This window comes from Heliangelus exortis, chromosome Z (assembly GCF_036169615.1).
Source record: "Heliangelus exortis chromosome Z, bHelExo1.hap1, whole genome shotgun sequence".
Classification (NCBI taxonomy): Eukaryota; Metazoa; Chordata; class Aves; order Apodiformes; family Trochilidae; genus Heliangelus; species Heliangelus exortis.
This window is the reverse complement of record NC_092454.1, coordinates 5,854,411-5,873,372: the sequence shown is the minus strand read 5'-3', so window position 1 is coordinate 5,873,372 and position 18,962 is coordinate 5,854,411. Positions and strand designations below refer to the sequence as shown.

At 39.8% G+C, this 18,962-nt stretch overlaps 1 protein-coding gene across 4 annotated transcripts in view; it reads left to right on the top strand.

Annotated features, from left to right (window-relative positions):
- The first annotated feature begins 9,905 nt into the window (after positions 1–9,905).
- PIK3C3 (phosphatidylinositol 3-kinase catalytic subunit type 3) overlaps positions 9,906–18,962 on the top strand; it is a 69,868-nt gene continuing 60,811 nt past the window's right edge. For 2 of the 4 annotated variants that reach the window (XM_071730371.1, XM_071730370.1), the window contains exons 1-5: positions 9,906–10,094; positions 11,812–12,000; positions 12,481–12,624; positions 13,813–13,942; positions 18,068–18,154. In XM_071730371.1, the coding sequence (XP_071586472.1) occupies positions 10,027–10,094; positions 11,812–12,000; positions 12,481–12,624; positions 13,813–13,942; positions 18,068–18,154 (618 nt within the window). In that variant the 5' untranslated portion in view covers positions 9,906–10,026. The remainder of the gene's footprint in view (positions 10,095–11,811; positions 12,001–12,480; positions 12,625–13,812; positions 13,943–18,067; positions 18,155–18,962) is intronic. The other 2 variants (XM_071730373.1, XM_071730372.1) reach the window with 1 other exon arrangement.

The window sequence follows — 18,962 nt, the reverse complement described above, 5'->3', positions numbered from 1 at the left end:
TATTGTTCAGTCTTTCCTTAATTTTTCAATTGAATTAGACGAATTAATGAAATGGAAGAAAACAAAATCCACAGTGAATCCTTCTCATTCTTATTACCATTATTGCTAAAATTATCATTGTCATCACCTGACACAGATCTAAGTTTTTAAGCTCTTTTTACTAAGAGTTCTTGCCTCAAAATACCTGTGAGTATTCTAGGAAGGGGCTTTATTGGAGGTCTTGAATAAACTTTCAGAAATATTTTTGGACCAGGATGCTGTAAGGATTTATTTAGTTATTGCCAGGGATTCATCTTTAATTTAACTGTTCCTTTATAGTACTAAAATTCGGCTTTTTCATTAGTGACATAATTGCTTCACAATCAGGGGGAAAAAAATTAGAAATAAGAAGAAGAAAGAAAAAAAGAAGGAAGAAAAAAAGAAGAGAAGCAAATACCTGCCTGACTTAGACACATTAAACAGCATGGTGCAGAATATAACTTAACAGTCCAGTGAACTGTCAGTGGCAGAAGTAATTGGAAATTGGTGGGATAGTTCTTCATGAGATGGGGATGGGAGTTTTTTCATGCCTATTTTTAATGGGCAAATAGCTCTCAGGGCAGCTTCATATTCTGTCATTAATTTGTAAAGATCCTTTATAATGTAGAAAAGTTAAGATAGCAAAAAAAAAAAATTTCCAATTACATGTTTAATGACTTGGCATTTGTGGTAATGCTATCTAGCACTAATTCACCTGTTAGAAAACAGTCTATCTTTTAGCCCCTGGGGTTAATAGAGTGCAAAAGCCTAGCCTTATCAGAGGGTGGGAGAAAAGTGATTAATTTTTTCCTACAAATAAGAAAGAAAAGCAAGAATGACAAAATTTATTATGAGTTTTGAACTTGCTTTTTGATCTCCGTCTATTTATTAAATATATTTTTATAGAAAATATTCAGAAAACAGAGTTCTAATTGCTGATATCTATCTGACCCCCAGTATTTTGCAGCGTGGCATAGAGGACTTCAGTCCCTCTGTGCCCACCATGAGCACCCTATGGAGTGAGGCACATATCATTCTTGTTGTGCAGTTGCAGGGACGATGCCACACAGCCTGCCCTTGAGGTCAAGGTCTGCTTCACTTCTCTGTGGAAATGGGAAGCATAATAAAATATGACTCAGTAGGTCTATGGATTTATACCATCCTCAGCTGCATACTCATAACTACACCGAAATCTATAGCAGTATAGTTATGGAACTAAGAGAAGAATTCGTTCCTCTACAGCAAAGAAGTACATTTTATGCAACCATTTAAATTAATTTACATGTCTTTATCAGTCATTAGTGTAGTTGCATCTCACCATGGACAACAGGCTAGCAAAAGCACTTGTAATGAACCCTTCCATTTAGAAACATTTAAATAGTCTGTATTGTAAATTGCATATTCTGACTGCCCTGGTGTGAATTTCTGAGTCCACTGAATGGAAGAGAGGCAGCATTTACCTTGTTTATGCAACACCTTCCTTTGCTTAATACCAGATTTGTCTGTGTCAAGCTCAACCAGGATTAGCAGCAGAAGTACTAAATGATGTTAGAATCCATGCAGTACAGTCTAGTCCATGTAGAACACGGAGATACTGGCAATATAAACAAGCAAACAAAACAACAACAAAAACAAAAACCAAAACCAAATGTAAACAGTTGTCATCAGGCAATCTCTAAAACTAGGATTTTCGCATTAAAGATAAGTCCTGTCTAACGGATGGAAACCAAGCTCAGAAATCAAGGCTTATCTCCCCTGTTCCTAAGTGTGCTTGTGGTTCATCTATCAGAAGCTAATGAAAGCTGAATACTGAGCATCCAGAATACTGAAATCCTTGATTTCATCCAAAATTCTGTAACCTTGGGTTTTCCAAGCAGTAAACCTGCACAAATTCTTCCTGAGCCCTTTACAGTCAGTATGATTTTGCCATTAACTCCAGTTAGAAAAGAAAACATTGAACTTCACATTACCTCTACATCAGCACCCCCTGCCTGTGGCAAGGAAGGAACAAAATGCAGCATGCCCTGAACATTTAGGATCTGTCTGGTGTTCAAGAGAACTAATACTTGTGATGTGCCCTGTACTGATATGCTTGTTATGGAGAAAATACCTGTCTTGAATAAAGATTGGCATTCATCTCAGTAAAATTAGCTTATCAAAGCAGTGTTTAATACAAGGCATCATTTTGCTTTCCTTTATAGTTTTTTGAGACAAACATGTTTGCAAACAGAGGCACATCCTGGCCTCACACCATTACCAAAATGTAGTTATATTGCTCTTAAACGTTACTGACCCCTTCTCTTGACTACAAAGCAAGGTGAGGCCAGCCTAGTCAGGGTAAAAACTATGTATCCCAACATAACAATGTAATTTTACAGAAATTATTAATCTGTTTTTTATGACCTGAAGCCTGATTTGGATACAGACACTCTTGACAATGGACTCCTCTGTAAATGGGTGGATGGATAGACTAAATTTTGTCTTTACATGCATAGCCATAGCTTATGTTTGTGGGTTTGTTGGTGGGTTTTTTGTTGTTGTTTGTTTTTTTTGTTGTGCTTGGTTTTGTTTTTTTGTTTTGGGGGAGAGAGTTAAGTTGCTAATATTGTTGCTTCTTATTGGCAACAACCTAAAAGAGATGTTCAGCTACTTTGTGGAAACAGAGGGTTCAGGTGAAAATAAGATGCACTTCTACAAAAGTCAAAATTGTTTCCCTTAAGTTAGCTGAAAGCCATGTACCCTTATTCCCATGGCAAAGAACATTTCCTTTGGTGCAGCTGACGAGTTTTTCAAGGCATTTCTGCACATTCTGTAGGGAAAGAAAATTGTCATCAGAATTGAAAATTCAGTATATGGTGGTGGGTTTCTTTGGCGTTTTTGTTTGTTTGGTTTTTTTTCCCTGAAGGTCCTTAGGGCTCTTGAAATGCTTAGTAGAAAACTGAGCTCGATGCATATGGACAAGATTTTCATATTCTAAAAGACAGACAGAGTGTCAGCCAGCAGACACAGCAACTGCAAGAATCTTCAAAAAGGCAGAGGCAGAAAAGTTTACTGCTTGTTCAGCGGACACATTATTTTATTCTGTGTTCTGCAGATTGAGAGGCAGATTGCCGAGGGTCAGAAGGTGGCCCTGCCCTGCAGCATGAGTATTACTCCTTTTTTTTTTTTTTTTAAGTGCAAATTTACATTTGGCTGCAACCTTCCTCCTTAATGATGGATCAGCCTTTTGTGCAGGTATAAGCTCTGATTGATGGGGCACAGGGATAGCAGAAGAGAATGGAGGAAACAAGTTTATAAATTTGACATAAGATTTGAATCGCTGCAGGAACTCTGCCAGTCTCCTTAGGCATAAAATTGGACTGGCTGGAGACGCATACTGCATGTGTGATGTTTCAGCACTTACTGCTTTCATTATATCTTTACTTACTTAACAGATTACTGAACTTGCAAAAGCTGGGAGACTTTTTTTTTTTTTTTAACAAATCTTATGATGGGGAGGGTGGAAGGAACTGGAAAAAAATTGAAAATAACATACAAGATATTAAAATGGTGTAATCCAACATAATTTAATTGATTCAGCTAGAGTTACACTAATTTTCCCTAGCTGATGACCTGACTCAGTATTTGTGTTTCGCTTCAGCTTTTCTTTTTTTTTAATTCCCCCTTCTGAAAAGGCTGTGCTGACATTTCATGTTTCCTGTTATTGTTATTATTCCTCCCCCTTCTTTGTTTTGGGAATTATATGGCTTATTGACTAAACAGCATTAGAAAACTAAAGTTAATGGGCCAAACTCTTCCCTAGTGCAACTTTATTGAGATCAAGTTATATAGGGATGAATGAGTTCAGAGACGCCTCCAAACAGGGCTACTTCAGAGACTGATTCTATAATAAGAGAAGTCCATGGCTTTGTTGTCATTTCAATGGAAATAAAATGTTGCAAGAAGCCCAGTGCCTCCATCTTCAGCTGATGTGATGAAATCCAGGGGTAGTGAGCACAAAATAGTAGTATCATTCCTCGTTCTAATGGATTAAAACAAATCCTTTAATACTGCCAAGAATGCAATTAATAATACCCCTGTTCACGTCTACCTGTTCCTCTAGTTTGCAAGGCCAACCAGAATGGCCATCTTTTCCAACATATCTTTATCAATGGTGACTGTAGCAGGGGTTTACTGACTGGCATGACATCTGTTCTAGGTTCAGACTGGGTATTAGGGAAAATTTCTTTACTGACAGAGTGGTCAGGCATTGGAACAGGCTGCCTAGGTAAGTGGTGGAGTTACTGTCCCTGGAGGTGTTAAAAAAAAAAAAAAAGTGTGGACATGCCACTTCAGGGCATCTCTTAGTTGGCATGGTTGTGTAGGGTAGATGGTTGGGCATGGTGGTCTTAGAGCTCTTTTCCAACACTAATGATTCTATGATTCCATACCAGGTTTGAATTTAACTTCGAAAGAACAGTTTGGGTTTTTTTAAAGCTAATTATTGTTCGGCACCGACAGTTAAAACAATTAAGTAGCTACAGTATATGACTCAATGACCTTTCAATACACCTATAAACAAGGGTAAAATATACATTTGAGGAAACAAAAGGTGTGTTCTTTGCTTGACCATTTTAAAAGCAAACAGCCACTGTGTTAAACTGTCCATTCTGGTATCCAAACAGTAGAAGCTCTCTCTCCTGTACATCCAGCATGTAAATTCTTTCCCAGGATATTACTAGAGGTAAAAACGCAGTTGCCAAGTCAGTTTTGTTCCAGTTCATTAGTTACTGAAAGTCATTACCATCTGACAGATGTACTAAGGGTTATGTATAGCTTTTAGTTGTCCCAGTCCAGTTTCTAATGGCCAGATGTCCCAATTCAGAGAAGATGAAACAAAGCAAGTCAAAAAACACAACCTCTTTCAGCAATTTTGCAGAAAGCGTTTACCAAGAATGTGGGACATCACTGAACATCTAAACTGATCTGTCCTCCTGTCTCTGGTGGTAGTCCCATTAGTAGAAAATAGATGCTGTATGAGCAAGCAGTCTCATCCTCTGGAGGAGGGTATATATTTCTTAGCAGGATTGAGAGGTTACATATTTCTCTGTAGCTATCAATCGAATATAAACTGCCAGTGATACTGGTGCTTCCAAACAAGAATAATAGCTCCATTCCCTCCAAAGAGAATCATCTCAGCAGCAGAGTTGTCTACTGCTCCCAATGTTTCCTTGATGCTTCACCTCATCAGGCTTCTGGAACCTGAAAAACTATCAGACTGAAAAACGTAGAAAAGGGATGGGGAAGATCTTAATGCATGAAGAAAACAACAAAGAGTGCCCAACTCATTCCTGCTACAGATTTGCTGGTGACAATAGTGGCAAAATATCAGTGAGTAACTAAACCTAGGTGCAGTGAACCAGTTACATACAGATTTTATGGAGAAAAAAAAAAAAAAAAAAAAAAAAAAAGATTTCTCTTTGTAGTTTATAAATGCTTGCATGTGCTGAATTAAATTGGTGTTTCAAGATCATACAATCAGACAAATGTTAGGACACTATAAGAGCTTGTGTTTGGGCTGTGCTGTGGCAGAAAGCCAGGGTCTGTCACACCACCCTACCCAGAGAGCAGGGCAGGCTGGTGGGTAGCCAGGGCAGCTCCAGCCCTGGGCATCAGAAATCTTCCTGGGGATAGGACATCAGCCCAAGAGTGGGAGTTGGCTCAGTGGAGTCCTGGGCCATGAGCAGAGGTGATGGGTGACCATCAACACCTTTCAGTCCCTCAAGTCTCTCTCCATTTCACCTCAACTCTAGGAGGGATAGATGCCCTTTTTTTTCTGTTAGTATGACGACAGTCAGGGTCTGCCTCACAAAGTACTTTATGAATCAGCAATCCTGACATTTGGTTTACAGGTTTACTTCCAGAACTTGTTCCTGATGTCACATACATGCGCTTGCCTGTATAGTCAACTAGTTCAATCCCTTCTGGGGGGATTCCTCCTTTAAGAGGAAACCCAAGCAGAGTTCCACACTTTGCTTAGGGATGTGCTGCTGATCAGCAGTAGACAAACTGATGTGTCTTGATTGACACTCAGCACCTAAAATGACCCTGCCCTACTCAAGCATATCAGTCACACCCAACCACCATAACATGCCTTCGTGCCATGCCCTGGGTGTCATGCTGTAAAAACCTTCCTGTAGTCTGCAAAATAACATTTATGTTACATCAGGCACTTGGAGCTGGAAAAAAAACTTTCAAGATTTAGCCGTCTGAGAGGTCTAAAGAGCAATGCCAGAACGTCTATTAACCCACCACCACCCTCACAAGGGAAAATAAAAGGGGAATAAAGGTGAGAGACTTAGAAGTTGGAAATTAAAACTGAAACAGGTTTACTACAACAGGAGAAAGACAGCAACACCTAGGATAAGGAACTAACACAAATATCTATCTATCTATCTATCTATCTATCTATCTATCTATCTATCTATATACATGTACAACCCAATCTCGACGCTGGCAGGGACATGTTCCTGAGGGTCCCTAGTGTCAGGACCGACCGGGGAGAGGGCTCCGTGGCTCTTCCCACCACCCGATGGATGTAGATTCTGGAGAGCAGGTGGCAGCTGGTGGTAAAGGAGCACAGGGGAACAGCAGCAAAGGGAGAAGCAGGTGAAAGAGAGGAGGGGCTGCAGTCTGCCCGACCTTGGTAGAGTATGGGGAGGGAACGGGAGGGAATAGAGACCCCTCTATGTCACGACAGGGAAGATGCAAGCCACTGTATTACTTGATTCAGGGTCAACAGCCCAAGGTGGCTATTTTTAGCAGCAGTTGCCATGAATGTAGAGTGCCCTGAAGGATCCACTGAAGTCGAAGCAGAAAGTAAATGGGATGATGATGCCCTTACCCAGCTCCGCATCTGCTCTGCACCAAATTCAGCTTCAGCGTGATCCCTCAGCTGTAGCAGTATGGCATGTCCACAGACACTGCACCCACTTAGGCATCTGTCACCTCTGTGGCAAGGTCTGTGCCAGCAGGGCAGGCAATGAGTCACAGACATGAATGGTATTTTCATCACCATGTGTACTTCACATCCTTCAAGGTGAAAAATACTCTGTCTGCTGCTATGGCAGTATTTGAGAACTTAAATCTAAGGTTATTAACATGAGAAAACAGTCTCAAGTGACATTTTTATTGAAATCTCGTCTTTCTACAATTTTATTGTCAAAAGTGACTTTACTAAGAATTTTTTTCTTCTTCTGCCTCCCACAGACCTTATTTGGCTAGATACACTACAATCTGGGAAAGCTGGGAAACACACCAATTCAAAAACTTTATAATGACAACTGCAGAGATCTTCCGTAATTTTTTCCCTTAGTTTTTTATCTGACAATTAAACAAAATTTACTGACAAATAAACAAACCAAAATAATGAACAAAAGATGTCTCTGTAATGGTGTAGTCTATTACTTGATAATATGAATTCCATAACTGAAGGAAGATCTCGTTTTTCCTGAGACAAAATAATACCAGAAAAAGTACACACATGAATGTACTTGCCATCTATGAACATGAAGAGATATACATTGCTTAGCTTTACAGTTGTGAGATCTGTCTTTTAAATTTCAACACTTTTCCGCTTTACTTTTTCTCAGCAGCCATATGGTTGTTTATCTTTGTCACAGAAAGAAGAGATTTTATGCAAAAAACTGGGCAGGAATGAAACTAAGTTGCAAAGAGAAACTATAAAGAATTACGCAACAAGCAAAAAATGATTTGCGGCTGCCAGGGCTGTAGAAACTGTAAATGCAATCAAAAAGCGACAAATCAAGATAGAAAAACTTGGATAAATAATGTTTGCTAAAAATAAAAAGTTATTTTATCATAGTTTCTGCAAATGAATTCTGGTTAAATTACATTTTGCACTCATAACACATACCAGCTTGGCAATGCTGGAAAGCAAAGGCTTAATTTCAGAGATGGTTCTGGGTAATGGACATCTCTAGTCTGTTAGTTTTGGAAAAATAGTTAAAATTAGACCTCTTCACCACAGCAATTGAGTTGGAAGAAGATAGTGTTGAGGAGAAATAAGTTCTCTCCTGCTTCAGCCTCTTCCATCATTGCAGCTGACTTTAAGAGGACCAAGCTGATGACATGTCCTTCCACACCCACCTGTTAATGATTCTCACTGTGAAAATGGAGCATGTTTCCCAACAATGATCTTTTTTTTTTTTTTAATATGAGCAACATACCCTGGGAGAGGGCCTCTGCCTTGATGCTTCCTCAGGACCAGTGCTTCTTTATGTACAGTGAGCTACAACAAAACCACACTTTTTATACTTTTGTTCATCTGAGAGGTTGAGTGACTGTGATAGATCATAAAACACAAACCTCCCCTTTCTTTAAACAGCCCAGCTGCTTTGGCTTAATAGGCAGAACAAACTTAAGACAGTAGTGATGTGTGTATTTTTGTCACTTAGAATTGTCTGCAATGTTAATTCATTCTAAAACCACTAAGGATTGCTTAAAATAATATTTACAGTGTGTAAGTTACAGGTGATTTTTGGTCAACTGGGTTGTCACAGACTGATTCTGTACTTGTACCTCACAACTGTGTTTTGTGTTCAGTGATGATGGCTTATTCCCTACTGCTGCTGAAAGCTGAGGCTTCAGCAAAAACATAACTAATGAACAAAAATAGTTCCAAAATGAGTGTGGCAAACCTCCTGGTAAAATCACCATGATGAATTCAGCCATCTGTAATATCCTGTAGCATCCCTCGCACTGTTGAATGGTGGTAGAAGGCAACTGCCACTTCTACTGTGACTTCTTCAAAGGTATCAGTAATATAAAGCAAGAAATCATTAATAATTCTGAAATCACCCAGTATGTGACCATCCTGGGAAAAAAAACCAAGTTACCATTCCAGAAGCCTCACAGAAGCAGCACGCACCTTCCACGGCACCAAAAAGTTTCTGGAGATGAAAAGGTTGCTGGCAGTGTGGAGAATCAATCTGAGGCTGAGGAGGCAAGAGTGAAATGTAGACAAAATGCTGAAAAACGGAGCAGGGGTCAGAGCCCTGGTATCTCTGGACACACCTCGTTGGAGGCCGCTCTGTCCTCAGGTGCTACCACAGCCTTCAGTAGCACAATAAATAGTTCTCCTAGCATTAGCCTAAGTAGGAGACTGTGCTACCATTTCACATTGAAACTACAGCATTAATTTGCACAGAAACAGGGTACTACATCTACATTTTAAAAAATGGTTTATTTTGTTTTTACTGATTGGTACCAGTGGAAGTCTTTGCCCTTGTCATTTCAGCTTGTAGCTCAAGGAATCTCTAACTGAAAAGGCAAAAGCATTTCTGTATCTATGAGTAAGTTATTTTTCCTTTCAAAACTTTGAAATCTATCTGTTGTATGCTATGTATGTATGTTGTATGTTCAGTTGAGCTGAAATGTCAAGTTTTACTTTCTTGGTCAAAACAATAACAACTGAAATTAGAATTGAGTCCCTCAGACAGAAGCTGTAATGGTTATTTGTAAGACTTATTTTATAGCTTCGATCATTATATTCCTTCTATGTCTAGCCCTTCCTTTCTTGACAGTTCTCCCCTACCTAACTCCTAGTGACTGTGAGGCACTAAATAAATTAAATAAATTGAGCGTAAATCCACCCCTTCCTCTGAAATCTCGCACACGGGCGGTGCTGCCGCCATCTTGCCCTGTTGCTCACGGAAGCCGCCATCTTGCGGTGCCGTACAGCTGGCTGCAGCCATAGTGTTGGAAAAGCCGAATGGACGCAGCCATCTTGGGGCCGCCCCCTCGGGGAGCGTACGCCGGCGGCCATCTTGGTAGAGGGCCGTTACCGCGCGCGTCCGTGGCCTCTCCGCTCCTTACCCCGTAAGTAAGATGGCGGCGGCCGCGCATGCGCAGAGCAGAGCGGCTGTCCGGCCGGTGCTGATGTCTGCCGGGGTAGTGGTTAAGGAGCCCCGGAGCCGCTGAGGCGGCGAGCCGGCGTCAGTGGTAACCATGGGCGAGACCGAGAAGCTTTACTATGTTTATAGTTGTGACCTCGACATCAACGTGCAGCTGAAGATGTGAGTGAGTGGGACAAGGGGAGGGGGGACGCGGGGCGGGGCTCGCAGCGTCTCTCCGCTTCTCTACCGGCGGCCCGGTCCCCGCCAGCTCACTGGAATTGCGGTGTTTTCCCAGCCGGAGCCCGGGAATTCGGCGGTGGAGGCTCTTGTCTCCCCTCCGAAGCTCCGGGAGCTTTGGCTGCCGCCTCCGCCTGTTTCCCTCGGGGCTGTCAGGCGCACGCAGCGCGGCCGCGTCTTTGTCAGCGTCCCCCGCCGAGCGCTGAGGAGGGGACGGGGCAGGACAAGGGTCCGGAGTGGCAGCAGAGCCGGGGCTTTTAAAGTTTTACTCTAAAAGCGTTACGAATACTCAGGGCCTTGGGTCCCGTAGGGCAGGGCGGTGCTGAGAGGCAAAGACTGCTTGTCAGCTCGGCGCTGTTGCCTCTGATAACCTTGCTGCCACAGCTCACCCCTCACTGTCAGGGGAAGGCAATAAAACCGGCGACTTTCTGTCCGAAATTGTTTGTGTGCTCCTTTGGCAGCAAGTTGTTCTTAGACAGGCTCTGTCGGTGCTGAAAAGATGCATATAACTATGTCCCTAACAAGCAGTCACTCTTGTTGAAGTTTGCGTTAATCGTACACTGATGTACTTGCTGTTTCATTTTTTTAAAGTGGGGGATTTTTCAGTCCCACAGCAGTGGGATATTTCTTTGTGGGAAGGATGTAAGTTATCTAATGTCGGTACACTCAGGTGTAGTGCAGTTTTTTTGAAAACGAGCTTAAAAAAGCTTATTCGGGGGTTGTTTACCTGCTGGCTGGAGGATGATGCACGGAGCCAAATGCATGTTTCCTCTTTGCTAGTTCATTCTGCCTAACAGAAACATTACTAGGAATTTTTTCTTGATCTCGAGTATATGTCAACCTGGTATGTCCTCAGCTAGTTTCTTGCAAGAAATTCATTCATCCACTCTGGAGTGTTCCTGTGGTGGTGTTGGGCTGTGGTTTTTTTTGTTGTTGTTGTTGTTTGGGTTTTTTTTTGTTTGTTTGTTTGTTAGCTGGAAGATTGATCTTGCATGTTTTCATGTTTTGCCATCACTGACACAATTTCTCTCTCTGTTTGTTTTTTTTTTTTTTTCTTTTTACATGTGCATCTCAGTCAGATATTTAGCATTCATGATTGTTTTCCTTGTCATATAGCTGAGGCCTAGGAAACAAAACTACTCCAACACTAGCATTTTGCAAATTGTTGTAGGGCTTTAATCAAGTATGACTTCAGCAGTCTGCTTGCTTAGCTGTGATAATTGATTTGTTTGACTTGTTATTTGGGAAACGAGTCTTTAATAATTTAAATGGTATATGTCATCTCATTGTTGCCGTGCTTAGAGCATCTCATTTGCTGCTGTCTGACAATCTACAGATTGTATTGGAAGAAGCTATCTCCCTTGAAAAGACAAACAAATCTTCCCTTCCCTGTTCTTCTACCCTCACCCCTAAATCAGGTTAACAATAAATTCTGTATTTGGTGGTCACCTCACATACTGACTTCCTGTCCAGTGTTTGGATTTCACTACCAACTAGGGATGTAAAGAGAGAATATCTGGAAAACTGAAATAGAAGCTATAGAAGTAAAATAGGGTTTTTACTCTGGATAATATAAATTATACATTGTTTACTTTTTCTTTCCTCCTCTCCTTTCTTTTATTATTTTTTTTTTTTTATTTATTTTGCCTTTCCAACATAGAGGAAGTCTGGAAGGGAAAAGAGAACAGAAGAGTTACAAAGCTCTCTTAGAAGATCCAATGCTGAAGTTCTCAGGACTGTATCAAGAAACTTGCTCTGACTTGTATGTAACTTGTCAGGTGTTTGCAGAAGGAAAGCCTCTTGCTCTTCCAGTTAGAACTTCATACAAAGCTTTTAGCACTAGATGGAAGTAAGTAGCTGCCTTGTATCCTCCTTGTTACCAGGGCATCAAATTATTTTAAAAAATCTGTATTTATATGTGTCAAATACGTCTTTTCTTTTGACTTTATCACATAACTTATATTCTTCAAGTCTCTGTATGGTTACTAAGTGTTGCCCTGACAGGACAAGGCAAATCTTTTAGTGTAATGGGTAAGTAATATGTTAGTTGTGTGTATAGGCATTGGTCACTGCTTAAATAACTTCTGGGGCCTGGGCACTTTCATGTTGCTTACTAGACAGTCTGATCTTCATTGCTTAGGCATCGAGATAAAGTGTTTTTCCTTTGATCTCTAGTCTTTTCATCATGCTCAAGACAAGTATTTGAATGGTTACATTCAGCCCACGGGAAAGTAGTCCACGTGCCCTTAGACGTTCTGGGTTGTGTAAGCTAATTCAAAATAATGTGAATTCTGAAGCTTTATGGCTAATAAAAACTGTTTCTCTGCAGCTGGAATGAATGGCTGAAGCTGCCTGTGAAGTATCCAGACTTGCCTCGCAATGCACAGGTAGCTCTGACTATCTGGGATGTGTATGGACCGGGTAAAGCAATTCCAGTGGGAGGAACAACGGTCTCGCTCTTTGGGAAATATGGGTATAACTGTTTTTTCTTCCATGGTGCAGTTTTGAAGCTCACTTGTGCCTAGTAAGGTAGCAGCAGTTATGAGAGATTTCTTAATTTATTTATGTTTTTTTTTAAATTTAGGTTAACAGTTCCACCTTTGAAAAATCAGGTGCATAAATGATTTACTCTTATTTCTTTTCAAGTGTGACTTCATTCATGTTACCATTTAAAAAAAAAAAAAGTCTTCAATAACACCAAAATTTAGGTGTTTTTTTTTAAGATTTGTAAGGTTGAACTTTAAGGTAGCAAATGTTGATAGACATGAAATTTTATTTCCAGTATGTGGGGTGTAGCAACAAGTAACTTTAGAATTTTGTATTTACTTGTAAAATTGAAACTCTTGTGGTTTCCTCCAGGTCAGTATTTCTCGTTTTTAAAGGTTGATTTCTTAAGGTGTTCTTTCCAGTTCTATTTACTTGAAGTTGCTAGACTTAAATGATCACCCCTCATTGGCAAAAGGAATGCATTTGATTTCTTGGTGTATATTATATGGGTGGATCAGCACAAATACTCAAGGGTAGAAAGATTTTGCAGAGAAAAGGTGTCGTCAATTAGTCTGTGAAGGTCTGTTCACTGTAGTTTCAATTACCAACTCAATTTCAAGCATAGGTGGAGAAAATGGTGTGAAAAAGTTCTGAGGCTTGTGGCTTTGGGGATTTTTTTTTGTTGTTTTTTTTTCTCGTTTATTTTAATGGCAGCTCAAAAAGCTGTTTTTTCTTAGTTGACCTTCAAATGCAACTTAAGTCATTTTAGTTGAATATGTTTTCAGACTGGCAGACCTTAAGTCAGTATTACCATTCAAGGGAAATGCTTTCTGCTTCACTACAAATAATAAAACTGTGAAGGTCAAGCTCTGTCCTCAGTTTGCATTTGTGCCACCCCACTGACTTTGGGAATTACCCATTTTTCTTCCATTTGCCACATAAGTAACCTCAAACTTCCTCATTGTCTTATAAACTCTATGTGCCAATGCAAACGAAGGCCCTAGAGGGCACAAGGTGCAAGGCACTGTTGCAGTTCAATTGAGTTATGCATGGCAGCAATTTTTGGGGGTTTGGTGAAGGAAGTTGATGTACTTGCAGCTGGCACTGTACTTGTGATTCATGGTATTTCTGTTACTTTGAATTTATTGAAGCAGTTCTGCATTTTTCCCTGCAGTATGTTTCGTCAAGGAATGCATGATTTGAAGGTCTGGCCCAATGTAGAAGCTGATGGCTCGGAGCCCACCAGAACTCCTGGGAGAACCAGCAGCACAGTCTCTGAAGACCAAATGAGCCGTTTGGCAAAGGTGATGGAGTAGCAAATAGCCTTTAAGATGCACATGAAAACCTTGAACTTTCACGGGAGTAAAGTGAAGACAGGCTTTAATTAAGACATGCTTCTCATGTTGTTTCATGTGAAAGCATGTTTCTTCCTGTGCTTGTTTAGTTATTTCACAAGATTTATACAGATAAGTAAACTCATTTGCTACTGAAGCCTTTTTTAAAAGGGGATGTACAAATACCTTTTAATATACGTAGCCAAAGTTCCGTCAGGTTCAGTGAGAGAAGCTCCTAGCAGCAACTTGTGAGGACTGTCTGCTTTCTTTCTGTAATCATCCTTTAGATTTAATTTTGTCTGCTGTAATATTCAGATGTGTTTGCGACATACCTGTAGATTAGAAGCAATTTGAGTAGAACTGCAAAAGTTTACTAAAGTTCATCCATTTAAGCTCATGGATATTTGTGTATGTTAGTGTTTTCTTCTCCCAGTGTGATAGCAGACTGTGTTTTTATTGACAGATATACTTTGGGAATTGATGATTAAATGTCAGTTCTCGAACTTCTTGGCTAGCTGATGTCACTCTTCACTTCTTTTCTTATTCTTCAGATAAGTTCACCCCAAGACTGGCAAGTGGCTCAACCCACTTAATCAGTGTGCTTTCTTTTTAATCTTGGTCTCCTAGTTTTCATCCTCACCTTTGTGCAAGTCCTGGTGGAAGACAAGGTCCAGTGCCATAAACACATCCATTTTCTCATTCAGAGGTTTATCCCAGCAATAAACTAACTTACCTTTAGTTTATCTTTTTTATTACTCTAGTTCACTTTGAATTTCTAATGAAAAATTCATTAAAATTTCTGCCAGTGGTGGGGCCCCATTTCTTGATTGTAGTGGAATAAATCCCCTGAATCCCCTGATTCCTCTAGCCTGAGGAGATGATGAATAGATGAGCAGACAGATGATAAATATCAAGGCTTCCTATAGTTCATCATGATGTAGGCAGTGGGTCTCTGAGAAGGGGTCTCCTTTGCTTCCAGGCTTTCCCTTTTTTGTTCTGTTACACAAATGTGGCCATACCCTGTTCCTCTTTTTTCTTCTCATCCATTTACTCCCTTAACGCTCCCTAGCTCATGAAATGCAAATAAGAAGGGAGTATTTCAGTCTTGAAATACCTGTGTCTGTTCCAGTCTGTTCTTTTGACATATGGGAGGTGAGGGCTTTAAGTCTCTGAGGAAGCAGAGGAAAATCTTCCACATCCTAAACAAGAATTTTAATGGCTAATAATATGCTAATAACATAACTAACAGTGTTCTTCTCTTCTGAAAACTGTTTTGGGGAGTAGTAATTTCTGAAAGATGAGTGTTTTCACTGATATTTTGTTGTGCTCATTTATAAAAACATTATACCATCAGATGCTAGTGAAACGAATAGGATTTCTGGGTAGTATGTCTGTGAGAGCTTTTATCTGCACAGCAGTTTACTCGGTAGATGAGGTTCTTCTGATGTATCATTCTTGAATAGCCATTGTTTAAGCACAGTCAGCTTCAGTTTTTATGTGCCTTACTCATCAATTGCTGAATGCCTTCTGATTCTACTGCATATAAATGTATATTTAAATACAAGTAAGACCTGTAGAACTAGATAAAGATGAGTTTGTTTGGACTTTTTTATTCTTGGTTTGGTTTGGGTTTTTATCTGTTCATTGGACAAGTATCATGCTGTTGAGTGGAATCATGCTGAACTGGAATCCTCCAGATAATAAGCAATTTTTGTGAAGAGTTTGCTGAAGAGCCTTTTCCCCATCTCCATCCATTTTCTTAACATGCTTTTGAGTATGTGTGTATCTGTGTGTGTGATACTTATTATTACAGGGCATTTGTATAAAGTCAGTGACAAGCTGCTGGAGGAGTTCCATCCTTTCGCCTTAAATAGCTGATAGGATGGCAGGTCTCTCATGTCATGGTGAGGTGCTGTATGGCTGTACTCTTAAAAAACACAGGAATGTTGCTTGTAAATTGCATTAGAGATTAGTATTTTTCCTTTAAAATGCACAGAATGACTTTTGTCTTTATTCTGTAGTGCAGTGAACAAGAAAATTAACCAAGAATTTCTGACCAAGGTTTGATAAGTGCTGTCCTAAGTCTGTGTATCAGTGCTGGATATGCATATGCAATATTCTGAAATTTTTGATGTCTTGGTGTAAGATTGTGGAAATAAGAGGACTACCTTAAGGAGGGAGTAATTTAGAAGTGGTTAAAATAGTGGACATGAAAGGGTAAGAAATTTCTTCATTGCTAAGAATGAGAACCTGCTCTGTGAACTAGGTAGGACATCTGTGAATGCATTGAAGGGATGATGTCCAGCCTCCCTGAAACACCATCTTGGGATCCTACTGGTCCGCATGTTGTTGGTTCTCTGCCTTTGGAATATCTTATAAAGCCACAAATGAGGCAAAGGCCAAGGTATTATATATTATTTTAGTACAGCCCTGGCACATTCTGCATCTGCAATATTGCTGGCATGTAATTTGGTGAACTGGCTGTAGAATATAACATAGAGTGGCAGAATATTCTCACTATATTGTGCTCCTTTTTGCAGTACGGCTGGTAAGTTGAAAGAACCTGAGGACTAGTTTTCTGTGCTTTGGTTACATCCACTTAATCTACTTAATGTTATTTTGTGTCTATATATCTATATGAAATGTTATTAAATATATAAAATGATATTATACTTTGTCCGCTTGCCCTTCCTTTTCCATTTGTGTTGTTAAGTTCCTGAAGTTCAATGAAAGTAATCTGAAGATTAGTTGTCCCAGAGCCTACTGGAGGCAAAAAAATTGAAAAAAGCCCTTGCTATATACTAAACAGAGTTAATCCTCAGAAGTTGCAGTGGTGTTTCAAAATTTGCTTCAAAATCTTAATACTTCTGTGAAGCTGGAAGCGTCTGTAGTCTAGAGCTTAAAGATACATTAAGTGAATCGACTACTTCAAGCAGTTTCATACTTGTTACAGGATTATTTTTTCTTGTGCTTCATGGAACAAGTTCACAACAAAAGGCATTGGATGTTACTCTTGTACTTCTAGAAAATCTATAGGCAAGCTTTTTAGAAAAAAAAAAACCCACAGGATTTTCCTTTCTGCTGTGTAGCATTTTTACTGCTTTTTAAGTTGTTACTACTTTTGATTAGTCCTCTGCTTTGGCAGAGCCAATAGCTATACTTGAGGATTAATGTTTAGTGGAAAATTTTCACTCTCATCTCTCGTATACTTAGTAGGAATGAAGAATCAGAACAACTGAATTATCATATTTGTGAAATGAGGAGGTCTTTGCATTCAGAGATAGATGTTATGCTTACTTTCTTTTTAGAATGTAATTCAGATCTTGGGAGGGCTCAGAGGCCATAGTGTTTTTAAGCTCTTTAAGCTCTTTATGACATAAACTGTGTCCAAGAAAACAATTAATAAATCTTGTTGGCCACTTAGAGTTAGGAACCAGTATCTAAAGTGCTGTTAGACCATAACACCAAATTAAACTCTGAGGAGGTGAATAAGAGAAAAATAACACCATTTAATTTTGTCTTAAACAGCAAGCAGTCACTTGATGGAAAGTAAGCAAGTGAGGTGGTCTGTTGCTGTTGGATATGAAGGGGCAGTTGATGAAGGATAAATGCTTACCAGTTAATCTTTGACAGATAAATTCTTTCTGTGCAAGAGCACCTACAGGGAGACAGCAGAACACTCAAGTTTCATTTCATTAATGCTTTTAATGGTTGTTAACAGTTCTTTGGACACTAGATAATTATTTGCCTGTTATGTCAGCTTTGTGTCTTAGAGATGTAAAAACATCTTTGATTCTGCACAGTTTCTGAAGCTTGGTTTCTTGTGAGTTTGTCTCCAGATCTGTCAGGATCTGTACCTGACATGAAGCTGATGCTGTTTTACTGGTGTTTTACATATTAAAATACTTTTACAGCGTGACTTAGCTGTTCACAAGGATCTACTGTGTGTATACTGTACAAGCGTTTTTTTCTGTTCCTTTATTTTTGCCCATGGTTCTGAAATAATGGGGAAAGTCTCTGTTAAGTATAAATGGTGGGGTTTTCTTCTTGCTCTGAGTGATTTAAATGTCATCATTGTGGGGTTTTTTTGTGCAGCTCACCAAGTCACATCGACAGGGTCACATGGTGAAAGTAGACTGGCTGGACAGACTGACTTTTAGAGAAATAGAAATGATCAATGAGGTAAGTCATCTTACATAAGACTTCTAGTTTAGTTCTGTGGAGTTTTTGTGGATCTTGCTAAAACAGATCCTTTGCTTGCCTATGAGACTAAGTACTTGTCTGAGTTTTCTTTAACTGCTACTGTATATGATAAAAGGAAAAATAATTATTTAAGCTTCCAAAGTTGACTTTATTTCAGCAATAATGACATTCATAAAATGATTTGTGTTGGAAGGGATCTTTAAGGGTCATCTAATCCAAACTCCTGCAGTGGGAAGGAACATCTTCAACTATATCAGGCTGCTCAGAGCCTCATCAACCTGGCCTGGAATGCTTCCAGGGATGAGACTAAAACCACCTCTCTAGACAATGTGTTTCAAGTGTTTCACCACTCTAACTGTAACAAAAAAAATTTCTCTCATCTGAATGTAGTCTCTTCCAGTTTAAAGCCAATGCCCCTTGTCCTGAAGTTAGATGCCCTACTAAAAAGTTTGTCCCCATCTTTCTTACAAGCCCCCTTCAGGTTCTCAAAGGCCACTATAAGGTCTCCCCAGAGCCTTCTCTTTTCTTGTCTGAACAACTACAGTTCTCTCAGCCTGTCCTCCAGCCCTCTAATGATTTTGTGGCCTCCTTTGTGTCACTGACAGTTTCATGTATTTTGCTAAGGATTCCAGAGCTAGTCACACACTTCATGTGGGAGTAGAGGGGGAGAATCCCATCCCTCAACCTTCTGGCCACACTGCTTTTCATACAACCCAGGACATGGTTGGCTTTATGGTTTTCAAGTGCACATTGCTGGCTCCTGTCCAGCTTTTCATCTACCAGGATA